Source organism: Mus musculus, chromosome 1 (genome assembly GCF_000001635.26).
Source record: "Mus musculus strain C57BL/6J chromosome 1, GRCm38.p6 C57BL/6J".
Classification (NCBI taxonomy): Eukaryota; Metazoa; Chordata; class Mammalia; order Rodentia; family Muridae; genus Mus; species Mus musculus.
Genome location: NC_000067.6, coordinates 54817506 through 54831182, shown reverse-complemented (window position 1 = coordinate 54831182; position 13677 = coordinate 54817506). Strand labels below are relative to the sequence as shown.

The window sequence follows — 13677 nt, the reverse complement described above, 5'->3', positions numbered from 1 at the left end:
TCCAGTGATGGCCGACTAGGCCATCTTTTGATACATATGCAGCTAGAGTCAAGAGCTCCAGGGTACTGGTTAGTTCATAATGTTGTTCCACCTATAGGGTTGCAGATCCCTTTAGCTCCTTGGGTTCTTTCTCTAGCTCCTCCATTGGGAGCCCTGTGATCCATCCATTAGCTGACTGTGAGCATCCACTTCTGTGTTTGCTAGGCCCCGGCACAGTCTTTATGCAAGCAAAGTGTCTGTTTGTGAAGTTCTGCTCTGGAGCCGGTTACACTTGGGTTCACAGGTGTGAAGACAGTGGGGACAGCTAGACAGCATAATGGAGAAGACAGGTCTGTCTGGCATGGGCTGTGGAGAACAGGCGTGTTTACAGGGAGTGGGAGGTATCTATAAGTGATTTAACACGTGTCTCTATGCATACATGTCAAAGCATAGATGAGGATGTGCACAGTGCATGTATGTACGGTCGTGGGTGTGTGGATGCATATATATGTGATGGTAGCATCGGAAGACACTCAAAAGTTCAGCTTCCTCCCATGGAAGCCAGGGAATCTGCGTCTGACCATGTGGTATGGGAAGCAGCTCTGAGCAGAGCTAGGCCCGGGGCCTTTGGGAAGCTAGATACACCTCCATGTGCTTAGAAACCACTCTGGCACCCTTCCCTGGCAGCTGTGTCAGGGAGCCTCTCCTTGGGGACATTCCAGCCATTGCTTGGGAGGTTTGCCTCGCCTGAGGAGACTGAGGACTTAATGCGTCCTACAGAGTGTCTGCATTCCTTGTGCTCATGAGAGAGGCCCTGTGCGGATCACTGTGTTCTTGTTCAGTGACTGACCATTGGCTCGGTGATGCCTGGGCTGGCCTCACACCTCAGACTCTGAGTCTGTCAGCTGTCATACGACCTCTGTTCCTCTGTTGATTTAACACTACAGTCTGCCAGACTCTGACTCTGTCTCTACATGTTGCCTTATGGCTGTTGGTTTTTTTTTTTTTTTCTCCACCAAGGTTCATTTAGGCAGAAACTCACCCAACACCATTTTGCTAAAAGCTCAGCAGACAGAACAGTGTGAAAAGATTGGCGTGGTTCTGCTGGGGACTTGGTTAGCAGGCATGGGGAGGATCTCTTTGTAGAGCCACTTGAGGTTAGTGTTTGCTTCTAGCTCCAAAGAGTTAGGTGTTGACTTATTCGATTCCACACTCACAGTCCCATTCTCTAGATAAACGTAATCAGGATTCTCAGGAAAGAGACGTAGGGATCTTATGTGAATAAGCAGCTCGGATGATTCTTATGCTGAGTCAAACTTGGGGCACTGCCATCATCCAGCTGTCTGTTAGGACTAAGACATTTACAGAAGTTGTAAGCAAATACATATATGTAGTTGCCAAGATTTGAAATTTAGGGGGAAAAGAGGCCAAATATTCCATATTGATAGCATTAACCATTTTTTTAATGAAAACATTATTTGAGTAGAGTTGAATGGTCACATAAAAATTTCTCACTATGCCATTTGGCCCTATTAATCACCATCTTATGAGGGGCGTGGCCAGCGATGGCCATGCTTAGACTCAGATTCCATCAGGGAAGTGAAAATGGTGGAGTTGGCTGTGAAGAAGATCTTTTACCATGTGGGGCAAGTCAAGCGTCAGCCCCTGAACCCAGCACGTTCCCACAGTTATCACTCACCCCAGTGATGGTTTCTGGCAGGTTCTCTGCACATCCACTCCGTGCATACCTTCTCTTTAGGATGGGCTGCCCTTCTGTCTCCATCTAGAAACCCACACTCGGTCATTGAGGTGCCTTCCTTCCTCTTATCCCACAGAGCTCACTGTCCTTGCAGTTGGGTCACACTTTATAGTTCCTTCTTCTATATAATGGATTCTTCTCTGCTCTTCCAAACCCCCATTCTCTAGCCCTTGTTATATCTTATTTTAAACTAGTAGTTATATAATCATTGTAAGACAGCCAGTGCCCACTGGCTAAAGCTATGGAAGTATTTGGGAACAACTGCAAGGTGTTTTGAAGATTGATCCACAAGTGTTTAGGTCATAATATCCTCCACAAAGGGCTTGTCTTGGATGTGAGGGCAATCTCTATCCCTCCCATAGCTGTACATTTGTTTGAAAGAAGATGCCCTTCCCTGAGTAGAGGACCAGTCTTTTGTCAAGGTACAGAGCATCTGTGATCCTCTGCTAGAACCTTCCAACAGCCCGCAAAGGCATAGTCTTCAGTGACTTCAACATCTGAATTGGCAGTGACAAGGGTTAGTCCTTAATAGGGTCTGAATATAGAGACCTGTGTTTGGTCATATTCTTGACAAGGTCTTTAAGGTCTCAGATACTTTGTGCGTGTAGGTGGAGTCTTATTTATTTCTGCCTGCTCATTGATAATTCTTAATAAACTTAGAGGGAACAAATATCCTTGTTGCTGTCTGCATGCAAACGCAGGTATGTATATTAGTTATAGTCCTAATACTCAGTTTCTTGGTTTTGCAGCCACCACTGGTCCAGGCAATCTTCAGTGGCGACCCAGAGGAGATTCGCATGCTCATCCATAAGACTGAAGACGTAAACGCACTGGTGAGAGACTGTGGTTGTTGTATGGGTCCTCCTGTGGGGCAAGCAAGGCCTCTTGACATTTTCTGTGCTGTGAACCCCTGTAGAAAATTGTGAGAGCTCAGGGCTGCTTTTTAGACTATTGTTTCAAAAAAAAAAAAAACAAAACCCATGGAGTGAAACTCTAGGGTTAGACTAAATCAATTATGTTGAAATATAGTTGTAAAAAAAATTTAAAGATCAAGGGACTGAAGATGTCACTCCAGGGGAGAGTGCTTACCTAGCACGCAAAAGGCCTGTGTTAGACCCCCCAACACTGCAAAACAGAGAAAAAAAAATCAAATTTAGGATGCAGTAATCTGTATGCTTATCAAAATTGACCTTATTCTAATCAACTCATAAATTAAAACATCACACAGTGTTTCAAGGCCCCAAACTCTATCTCAGTGAGTGTTTATACAGTTGCAGTGACCGTCTTGAGGCCATGGAGTTTCATTTAGGGTCTTATGCTTTCCCTGTCAATCACACTCATTCATCACAGGAAAAGCAGAAACTATGAGTTGAAACCAGAAGGGGGAAACCCCTACTTTATATCCTGTCTATGACCCATTAAGATACAGCGACGCATCTGGCAGCGAGCATTGCGTTTTGAATGACCTGCCACTACCTCTTGCATAGCTGTGATGTCTCCTGGTGACAGTGTCACACCGACTGCCACTACTCCCGTGGTTTGCTCTGTATATCCACAAAGGAAGGATGCCGGCCCCTATTAAGAAGGCAATGATAGTGAAGCTATACCATTTTTCTTTCTTGATGTAATGTACCTTGGCTCTGGTGAAATTTGGCAACCTGGGCCTGTGGACCACCAGATATGAAAACTTTTTGTTTTTTTCCCAGTGATTGAAGAAAGATGAGGAGAATAGCATTTTTAGACATGCATGGTTGCTAGGAAGTTGAAACAAGTGTCCAGCGGCAGTTTTGTTGGAGTGTGGCTGTCCATCTTGCACACATTGTCTCTGCTGCTCTCACACTGCCTTGCTGAGCCCGGGGTCTGGACTGAGCCAGGGCCACTCAAACCCTGCCCTTTGTAGGAAAAGTCTGCTGGTTCTTGCCCTAGGGAGTCCATGACCCTGGGATGAACCATTGAACTCTCTGCAGCTCTTACTCCCGTGCTCTTTGAAGTTGTTGAAACCTTGTGTGTGCTTCAGCATCTTGCATATTTTGCTGAGAAAAGGGTCAAGGTATTTCACTGAATTCCTAAAAGGACCTATGGCACATCTATCAAAAGATCTACACATAGACTGTATCTGGGACATTTCCAAACAGATCAGTCACTTGCACCAAAGGGCACAAGCATTGGCCAAGAAGTGACCCTTTTGATAGTTTCTTAGAGTCAGGCTGAACAAGCGATTAGGTGCAGGGTGTGCTGCTAATTCACTTAACACAATCTGATTATCAAAGTCCTCAGGTCCCTTAGGGAGAAGAGTCCTCTTTACAGTTTAGTGTTCAGTAGAAAAGACAGGGCGAGTCGTCCATCTTCAGTGTAAGCAGATCTTTTCCCTGGGGTGATAACCTGCCTTTGAGGAGGTATCTCTCTCAGGTCTGCTGGCGGGCGGCTCCCTTCCAAGACAGGTCCTTTGGAGCAGCCTTTGTCTGAGGCTGTCCAGATTGGTGTGGCTTTCTCAAAAGCCTTTTGGCAGCTTCTCCTCAGCTGGCAGTAAGAACAACAGGGCAATGTTTTGAGATGTGTTTTTGCAAGGTAAGCCAGGATGAAGTCAGGGACAGAGGCCTTGCAGAGGCAGCTGGGCACTGGTCCAGGACCTGTGGGGTGGAGGCTATGAAGCAAGTTCACTGTCAAGAGCTTTGACATCACAGGAATTTGCCTAGACTATTTGGTGGCTGTGGGCCAAGCCCTGGCAAGCCTAAGGCAAGGTTACTATCTTTTCCTAATAGTTACAAACAAACAGAACTTTTAATCATCTACATCTCGGGAAATTGTACTGACCTTTGAATGACCTTTCTTTCTTTTTGGAAAAGTAACAACCCGTTGCTGATTGGCTACCTAGGCTTAGCTCTGTAACACATAGATGACTAATGAATGTTTGAAATCCGGAGCTTAGTTCTCTCAGCAACACATGGGAAGAGTGTCCCCTTTTTACGTGGGGTCTGAGGTATGAATGTGAGGTTTTCTAAGGTCACTGTGAGGGTCATCTTCAGTCTGGCTGAAGAAAGAACAATAAACCTAGAGGGGAAGCATGGGAAGGTTTTCCTGGGTCAGTGTGGAGTGTGTATATCCCTTCTGCTCATCCTCCATTTTGGTGACCTGTCATATAGCCACACCTAACTCTGGGGGAGGGGCTATCACTGTGCTACTGCGCCCCTGAAAAGTCAGCACAATCAACTTTGATCTTACAAGCTTCCAGGGAGTTAAAGTGATTCCACTAAGTTGTGTTTTGGCCATCTTTTTCACACTTCAGTTATTTACTGTGTCGCAACTCTGTGCTAAGCATGAGAGACACAGCAGTGGCAAGACAGTGGGCTCCACTGTGGAGCTCACAAAGTGAAATCAAGAAATGAGAAGTCACTTTCCAGGGTTTGCTGGAGGCCAGTCTGCAGGGTCTGAACTGTGATAATAAGCACGGGAGGCTAAGGGAGGTGAAGGGAGGAGTCACCCTGTATCTGCAGGGGATATGCAGCAGAAAAGGCAGCGAAGGAGGACTTGAAGTTGCTGATGACTGAGTATATCAGTAGAGAGACCAGGCCCGAGGTACTCAGTGGGATCTTTCACATTTTGGAGGCTCATTGCTCTTTTTGTTCCACCCACAGCTCCCAAGACTCCCTTCCTCCCCGACTCCCCCTGCCATGTGTGTAAAGGAGATCTTGAATCCCACTCTCACAGGCCTGTAGGCTGTGTTGAACCAATCTCTCACTGCCAATGTAGGTCATTTGGAGCAAGGCTCCTTAATCATTTTCCACGTGACACACACTCTGTGCAAGACATTTTTTTTATGTAACCTTGGGTATAAAGGCATATAAAATAGGTTTGATAAAAACCAAACATTTATTGGCAATAAATTTCTTTTAAAACAACTCCTTTTTGGTATACATTTACTTTTATTGCTTATTAAAGATTAAGGCCAATTTGTATATTAATGAGATCGATATACTTCTAAAACGTTTCAATTTTGCATTAGATATGTGTGTGTCTGTGTGGGTAGGTACATGTGTGTGCAGGTGTGTGCCCACAGAGGCATTGGGTTCTTCGTAGCTACATCTGCAGCTGACTGTGTGTCAGTCAATCAAGGTGGCTGCTAGGAATGGACCATGGGCCCTCTGCAAGAGCAGTGAATGCTTTAACCTCTAAGGCATCTATCCAGCCTCTTGATGGACTTTAAAATTTTTACATAAAGGATCGAATCTTGGATGAATATTTGATGCTGCAGGGTAGAGTATCTTCCGTGTCTTTTAGTTTTTATAATTGTCAGTGTGGTGAATACATGCATGGAATAAAATGGCATGTGTATGTTTAGGACTTTTCAAAAAATTGTTGGAAATGCCATTATTATCCAAATTGAACAGTTTTTCTTACGAAATTCAAACCATCAGTTCAAGCAACAGTTTTGTGTGTACCTCTGTGTGTGCGTACATGGGTTTGTGAGCAGGTATGGACACCTCACTCGTTTTCCTGGGTTCTGGTGACTGGACTCGGGTCCCCATGCTTATCAGGCAAGTAATATTTACCACCTGAGCCATCTCCCATGCTCTTAAAGAACAATTTTAAAATAAAATATTCCAACACAATGAGACCCAAAGATAATACTAATTTGATATATACATGCTAAGGAATGATAGTAGGGAAATAATAAAATTCTTTGTTTTCCACCACTAAATCACAAAATTTCTAAACAAACAAAAACTTTGTGCAGTAAAACCACGGATTTCAACATACAGCAGTCTTGAATGAAGCTGAGCATTGCAGGAACGACTTGTTGGGGTGTGGCCCGATGGCGTGCGCAGTGTTGCATGCATGTCTTATGTTCACAAAGGCACAGTGAAGTCCCGAGGAACAGCATGGGCCAGCTGGATGGAAACACCGGGGTTCCTTATGTGTTTGATTTTGAACTGAAATTTGATCGTTCCACATTCAGACACTTGTGAGGATTGCCAGTTTTTTCATGACCCAATGGTTAAGAAGCAGAGGTCGAGAGAAAGTGAGGTTAACAAAGGGTGTGAGGAGGGAAGACACCCAGTGCTTAGAGCTCAGTAGTTTAGGAAGCGGGTGAAGCTGATGATATATGTATGCCAAGGAAGGAAGTGACCTGGAAGGCGATACCGGCCACCTCTCCTTCTCACCCTCTGCTTTCCTAGCTGACCCCAATGAATCATTATGCTGGGATCAGGCTGTGGACACGTGCTTTACTCTTGGAGTATGCCTCATTGCTTTCATTTTTCAGCTCTGACATTTTCACCTTGATTTACGTTTCATTTGATGGGCCATGGGTTCTTTGCTGCACACCACCCTTTGGTTAGTTGATCATTGCAGAGAAAACAATGCTGTTTGGATTGGCCTCTCTGTGCTTCTCCAAACTTGATTGCCTCCGCTTACTATTCATGGACTCTACACTTCATCTAGATTGAGTTGCCCAATTATGCTTTTCTCCTCCTGTGTTGACTTCTCTATGTTCCAGCCTTATCTCCCCTCTATCCCTACTAATGTCTCCAGTAAGTTACCCTAATTCTTCCTTCTGATGTCTTTATTACCTCCTCCTGACCCAGAAAAGGGAGTTCTCTCAACTCCCACAGTCCTCTCTTTGTCCCTGACCACTTTAGTCTTCTTTCTGAGTCAGTTAATTGTGCCTGCCTGTGTCATAGGTTCAAGAGATGGTGTGTGCAATGACATGGTTGTGCTCACATTCATTCTCACTGTTCAGTTACCCAGCAGCCCTGGCAACACACTGAGAGAATCAGTCAGCCTCACTTATTTCTGATGTCGAGTCACCTTGTTGTCACCTATGTTTTAGTTCCCAGAGAGGACAGATCACTGAACCAGAGGAAGCAGCTGGCTGAGCGAGTGTCCCCAGGTTGCAGCTGGAAAGTGGATGAGCTGTTTGGAAGGCTGACGTCGTGTAGACTGAGTTGAGGAACCTGTGAAATGGCAGGATGATCGCTCTGGATCCTTCTGTTGCTTCTATCATGAGTGGTGTATCAGAGTCTAGAGATGTGGGATAGCTGTTGTATATGCCAAGATATCTATGTAAACTGACCCAGATATGGGTGATCACTAAGGACATTATAGAATCTTCCATTGTAATAATCAAACTGAGCAGAAGGTAGATAGAGAACAGCATCTTAATTTACAACCTCAAAGTTCCTGTCTTTAGCAACTCCAAAATCAGACTTGGAACTCAGTAGGATCCCTTTACAGCAACCCTACACCATGAAGATGGTCTTACTGTGCCACACAGAGACTAGGAAAGAGACAAATTGGTCCTGTGCTGTAGACTTAGGACAGGAAACCATTGCACACAGCTCAAGTGAACATTGTCGTCACATTAAATTGGATCTACGCTGTCATTATGCCAGGTGGTTGTAAGCTACAGCAAGAAGATTTCAGCTCCAAAGCTAAGAGACAGTATACAGGGCTGTCTAAAGAGGAGAGGAGTGTCTTTACAGATGAGACCCTGGAAGGCCATTAGACAGAGCTCCTACAGACAATGCCTGCTACTGCCTCAGATAGCCCCAGCCCTGCCTTGTGCTCTTAGCAGCAGTAGTACTTCATGGCGCTGTTTCGTCTTCTTGTTTTAGTGTTAGAGATACTGGTAGGTTGAGTCAGCATGTAAATCGTCGTAACTTCCTTCTCAGCCTGAAGTAGCTTTAGAGAGCCTTGTCTTCCAACTGTGAAAGACTACACTTCGAAGATTTGTGACTCCTATGTGACACCAAATGTGAGGTGCTTATTTCCCATTAAAAAGAACCACTAACAGCAACCTATGCACGCACACACAGATGTATATGCATGTGCACATGGTGTATACATGCTATACATTAGTATAGCAAATGAAATTAGCAAGTATTCTTCAGTATCATTTAATGCTCAATACATACTAATTAGTAGTCTCAAACAGTTGAGTTGTCCACAAGTTGTTGATTTTAATTTACTCATTTTATACAAAAACCAATTTCGTCATTCATGTAATATTTATCATTTGCAGCAAAGTTTGACCCAAGTACACATGCACTTTGCTTCCTTTCTCTGTTCTGTGAAAGGAGGGGCTCATATGTGACTGTAATAGAATGCATCTTAAGTTAAAAGCAAAGAACTTATAGCAAGCAAAGGGGAAGAAATGATTCATGCTACCACTTTGACTACAGAAAATAATGTAGGTGGTGGAGGAATGTTAATCTCAAGATGCAAATGAGAGAAAAAGAAACTGATATTTTACAAGAATGGGCTTTTTAAAGAACAAGACAAATGAGAGTAGTGAGCTTGTAATTTATCTGGGTATCTGTTAGGGCAGATTACTAGTTCTTTAGAAAATAGAATGCATTTTTAATTCCACTCATGAGCAGCCTGGAGAGATGGCTCAGCAGTTGAGAGCACTGACTGTTCTTCCAGAGGACCCAGGTTCTATTTCCAGAATGCACATGGCAGCTCACAGCTGTCTGAACTCCACTCCCACAGGCATCTGATACTCTCTTCTGCTTTCCGCTGGTACCAGGGGCATACATGGTGCACAGCCACACATGCAGACAAAATACTTAAATACATAAAATATAAAATAAAATTAAATACACTCTATGTGGGCTAAATCATTTAGTCTCTACCCAAGGAATTCAGAATGATCACTTTGCCACATTCCTACATTCGTTAACGTTTTCTCGGCCTGATTTTCCCGTGTTGACTTCCCCGAAACCTTGGAATATAGATTCTATAGCCTCTAGCCCGGCTTCCCGTGCTTCTGGATCTTCTCCTTTACAGATACATTGTACCTTCTTCTCCTTTACAGATACATTGTACCTTCTTCTCCTTTACAGATACATTGTACCTTCTTCTCCTTTACAGATACATTGTACCTTCTTCTCCTTTACAGATACATTGTACCTTCTTCTCCTTTACAGATACATTGTACCTTCTTCTCCTTTACAGATACATTGTACCTTCTTCTCCTTTACAGATACATTGTACCTTCTTCTCCTTTACAGATACATTGTACCTTCTTCTCCTTTACAGATACATTGTACCTTCTTCTCCTTTACAGATACATTGTACCTTCTTCTCCTTTACAGATACATTGTACCTTCTTCTCCTTTACAGATACATTGTACCTTCTTCTCCTTTACAGATACATTGTACCTTCTTCTCCTTTACAGATACATTGTACCTTCTTCTCCTTTACAGATACATTGTACCTTCTTCTCCTTTACAGATACATTGTACCTTCTTCTCCTTTACAGATACATTGTACCTTCTTCTCCTTTACAGATACATTGTACCTTCTTCTCCTTTACAGATACATTGTACCTTCTTCTCCTTTACAGATACATTGTACCTTCTTCTCCTTTACAGATACATTGTACCTTCTTCTCCTTTACAGATACATTGTACCTTCTTCTCCTTTACAGATACATTGTACCTTCTTCTCCTTTACAGATACATTGTACCTTCTTCTCCTTTACAGATACATTGTACCTTCTTCTCCTTTACAGATACATTGTACCTTCTTCTCCTTTACAGATACATTGTACCTTCTTCTCCTTTACAGATACATTGTACCTTCTTCTCCTTTACAGATACATTGTACCTTCTTCTCCTTTACAGATACATTGTACCTTCTTCTCCTTTACAGATACATTGTACCTTCTTCTCCTTTACAGATACATTGTACCTTCTTCTCCTTTACAGATACATTGTACCTTCTTCTCTCCTTTTAGTAATTGACTTGACTGAGGGTGGAAGCTCTGAGATGTTGTGCTAGTAGCTAGCATCTTGGATACTACAAATTAGACTAAATGAGAAGCTGCAGGAATAAAGAAGCTGCAGGCAAACTCAGCTCCATCCATGATGTAGGGCATCATTAGTGAGGGGGATGAGCTCCTTAGCCATTTTCAGTGCTGTGCAGTGTTGGGGTGCAGTATGACTGGACTTGTAAAGGCTTTTAAAAGAAAAATACAAGAAATTTCTAACATATTAAATGTTGGTTCTGACATTATTCATGCCAAAGAAGCTACTGTTTGCGTGGGCCAAACCCAGCCTGAGGCAGTTTGCTAGCTGTGGGTGACAGAGCAGAGAGATGGATATTAGGGCTCCCCTGGTCACTATGTATGCAGTGTAGTTGCTGTGCCTTTCATACTGAATACTGGTCATCTGGGGACAGCAATGTCTATGTTCTTCAAGTGTGCACAGTATTTACAATGGAACCACCTTTTTGTCTGTCCCCCAAAAGCTGTTGTATTGACGATTTTATGCTTATAAATTGCAAAACAAATAATCCTATATCAACACACATGCACAACCAACAAATCAGGATCTGCAATTGTTCTTTTTCAGTATACAGGCTTGGCTTTCCAATTCACTGACTGTGTGAATAAGTTCAGGTTGTGTAATAAGTAGGGTGTATTTTGGGGCACACTTGAGACCCACAGTGATTCACACAAGGACTTTTCTCCTGGGCCTAAGTGGTGGACTGCTCTTTCCTTTTGTCACAGTGTCCCCTATTTTCAGGGTGAACCCCATTTTCAGAAGACTGTAATTAGGTATGGGTGAGAGTCAAAATCGTGGAGTCTAGTTTTTTTCTAACTTCAGTACATGAACAACATTTTATGTTGCCAATTATGGGAAAATCATTTTGTTTAGAGTAAAAAGTCAACATTTCCTGATGCCTCTTGTTTTTTACATGGATGATGTTGTTTCTCTCTTTTCTTGTGGCTGTTTAGTTTGTAAATTCTTGATTTTTTTAAAAAAACTTTTTATTAAATTTATTTTTAAACAAACATACTCATTCTCTCTCTCGCTCTCACACACTCTCTCATACACATGCTCTCCCTCTCCTTCTTTCTCTCTCTCACTCACTCTCTTTTTCTCTCTCTCCTTCTCCCTCTCTCTCCCTTCCCTCTCTCTCTTACACACATACACATTCTCTCATACACTCTCCTCTCTCTCTCTCTCTCTCTCTCTCTCTCACACACACACACACACACACACACACACACACACACACTTACTTTCTATCTCACACACATGTTCTTCTCTCTCTCTTCTCTCTCTCTTCTCTCTCTCTCTTTCTTTCTCACACATACACACACACACACTCACTTTCTATCTCACACACATGTTCTCTCTCTCTCTCTCTCTCTCTCACACACACACACACACACACACACTTTCTCTCACACACAGACTTCTGATTCCACTTGCTCCCTCTCTCTCTTTTTTTTTCTCTTACCTCCCTCCTGACCCTGTTACCTCCCTATGAGTCTCTTTCCCACATTCATACCTCTTGTTTCCTTTGGACCCAAAGAGTTTAATCAGGCATCTATGTGATCATGGATTGGAACTATCATTGGAGCATGATGATTCTGTCAGTAGGTACATGATGGAAGACAATATCTATCTTTCCTCCAGGAGCCAAAAGTTTAGCAGGGAGGGGTAGGGCTACATGGGCCCTTCCCTAATCCATGACTGCCCATTGATAGATATTGTCCACAGTGAGGATACTCTTGGAGAAATGTAAGAAGATTTGTGAGACAATGACAACTCATATTTTAAAACTGATTTTGGCAGAGATAACACACTCAGATTATCCTTAAAGATGATGACTATGTTACAAGGTTGAAGGTGTATTTATAGCGATTGGTTGTTGCAGCTATGCTGTTTTTTAGGCGGGTCTATTGTTGAATGAGTGCAAAATGCTGACATTTGAGTCTGAGGGCCTTCCAACTCTTGCCCGATAGATATGCTATTACAGCTTTGGTTACTAACTTCAAAAGAGAGAGAGAGAGAGAGAGAAAAGAAAGAGAAATGCTAAGCATATTTTATGTAGTCAGAATAGAAGCCTGGTAGTGATATATTTATTGCCGATGTTGCATAGCTGGTTAAGTCAAGTTAGGTGCCACTTACACTCCTGCTTAAGGGAGTGTCTAGGATACTATTTGTATTTGCTAGAATATCTGTGACTTTAATGTTTTCTTCACTGTTCGTTTCTGCCTTGAAAGCTGCTCTTCTTATTTCCTATTCCATTATGCACAGTATGTTAACTAACCTACTGTTGCTGAGAAAAACAGCCTGAGGAAACAGGGCTCACTTAGCTCATGGTTTCAAGGGTCCATTCTACAGTCAGCTGCCCCACTGCCTTTAGGCATCATGGGGAAAGGTGTAGCAGAAGAGAGCTACTCATTCCCTGGCAACCAAGAGGGAGAGGGATATACCAATATGTTTTATTTATTGGTAAATAGTTATACAAACTGGTAAATAATTCTTTCACTCACACCAAAATGCAACTCTGGATATAGAAAAAAGACCCTGGGATTGGGACAGAGGGAGAAATCTTGAGCTCTGGGTGTCCTTGAGCAAGTGATTTTCCTCTTCTGGCTTCAGGTCTCTAAAATGGGCTCAATAATAAGTGCTACCTAAAGTTAGGGTCAGGGAGATGAGGTGCTGTCTGTGGATAAGGTAGTAGCTATGATTATTCAAAATAGTAGGTTTTAGTTAAATAGAAATGAATAGAACTTAGTAGTAATGACTTTATTTCCCCTGTGAAGCATGTCCTGGGAGACTGTCCTGGAGTGGCCTGGTGGTCCCTTATATCATGTTCCAGACTTTGTTTCTTTCTTAGCTGTCATCTTTAACAGTCATCTTCCATCTTACTGTCTAGAATGGCTGCTAAGCACCAGCCATCACATCTAAATCCCAGCTGTTATGAAGGAGGCAAGTAGAAGAAAAGTACACCCTTCCTCTTTAAGATGCTCCTACTGAAAAGACAATTGGTTGTATATTGTCCAGACCCATATCCTATGGTCAGGTGCTCAGCTAAAAGTTAGGATTTCTTTGATGAAAGAGAGATGTTGGGGGGGGAGGGGAGACCAACATTCTGCCATAGTATGTAAAAGCCGTTTGTGACCTAGGAATTGGCT

The 13677-nt window shown here is 42.9% G+C and overlaps 1 protein-coding gene across 11 annotated transcripts in view; it reads left to right on the top strand.

Moving 5' to 3' along the window:
• The window catches only part of Ankrd44 (ankyrin repeat domain 44), a 283644-nt gene that overhangs the window by 97801 nt on the left and 172166 nt on the right, over positions 1-13677 (top strand). For all 11 annotated transcript variants that reach the window (XM_030254997.1, XM_030254994.1, XM_006496071.4 and 8 more), the window contains one exon: positions 2488-2571. Coding sequence is in view for 7 of the 11 variants with exons in the window: in XM_006496071.4 (XP_006496134.1) it covers positions 2488-2571 (84 nt within the window). In the remaining 4 variants the exon portion in view is untranslated. The remainder of the gene's footprint in view (positions 1-2487; positions 2572-13677) is intronic.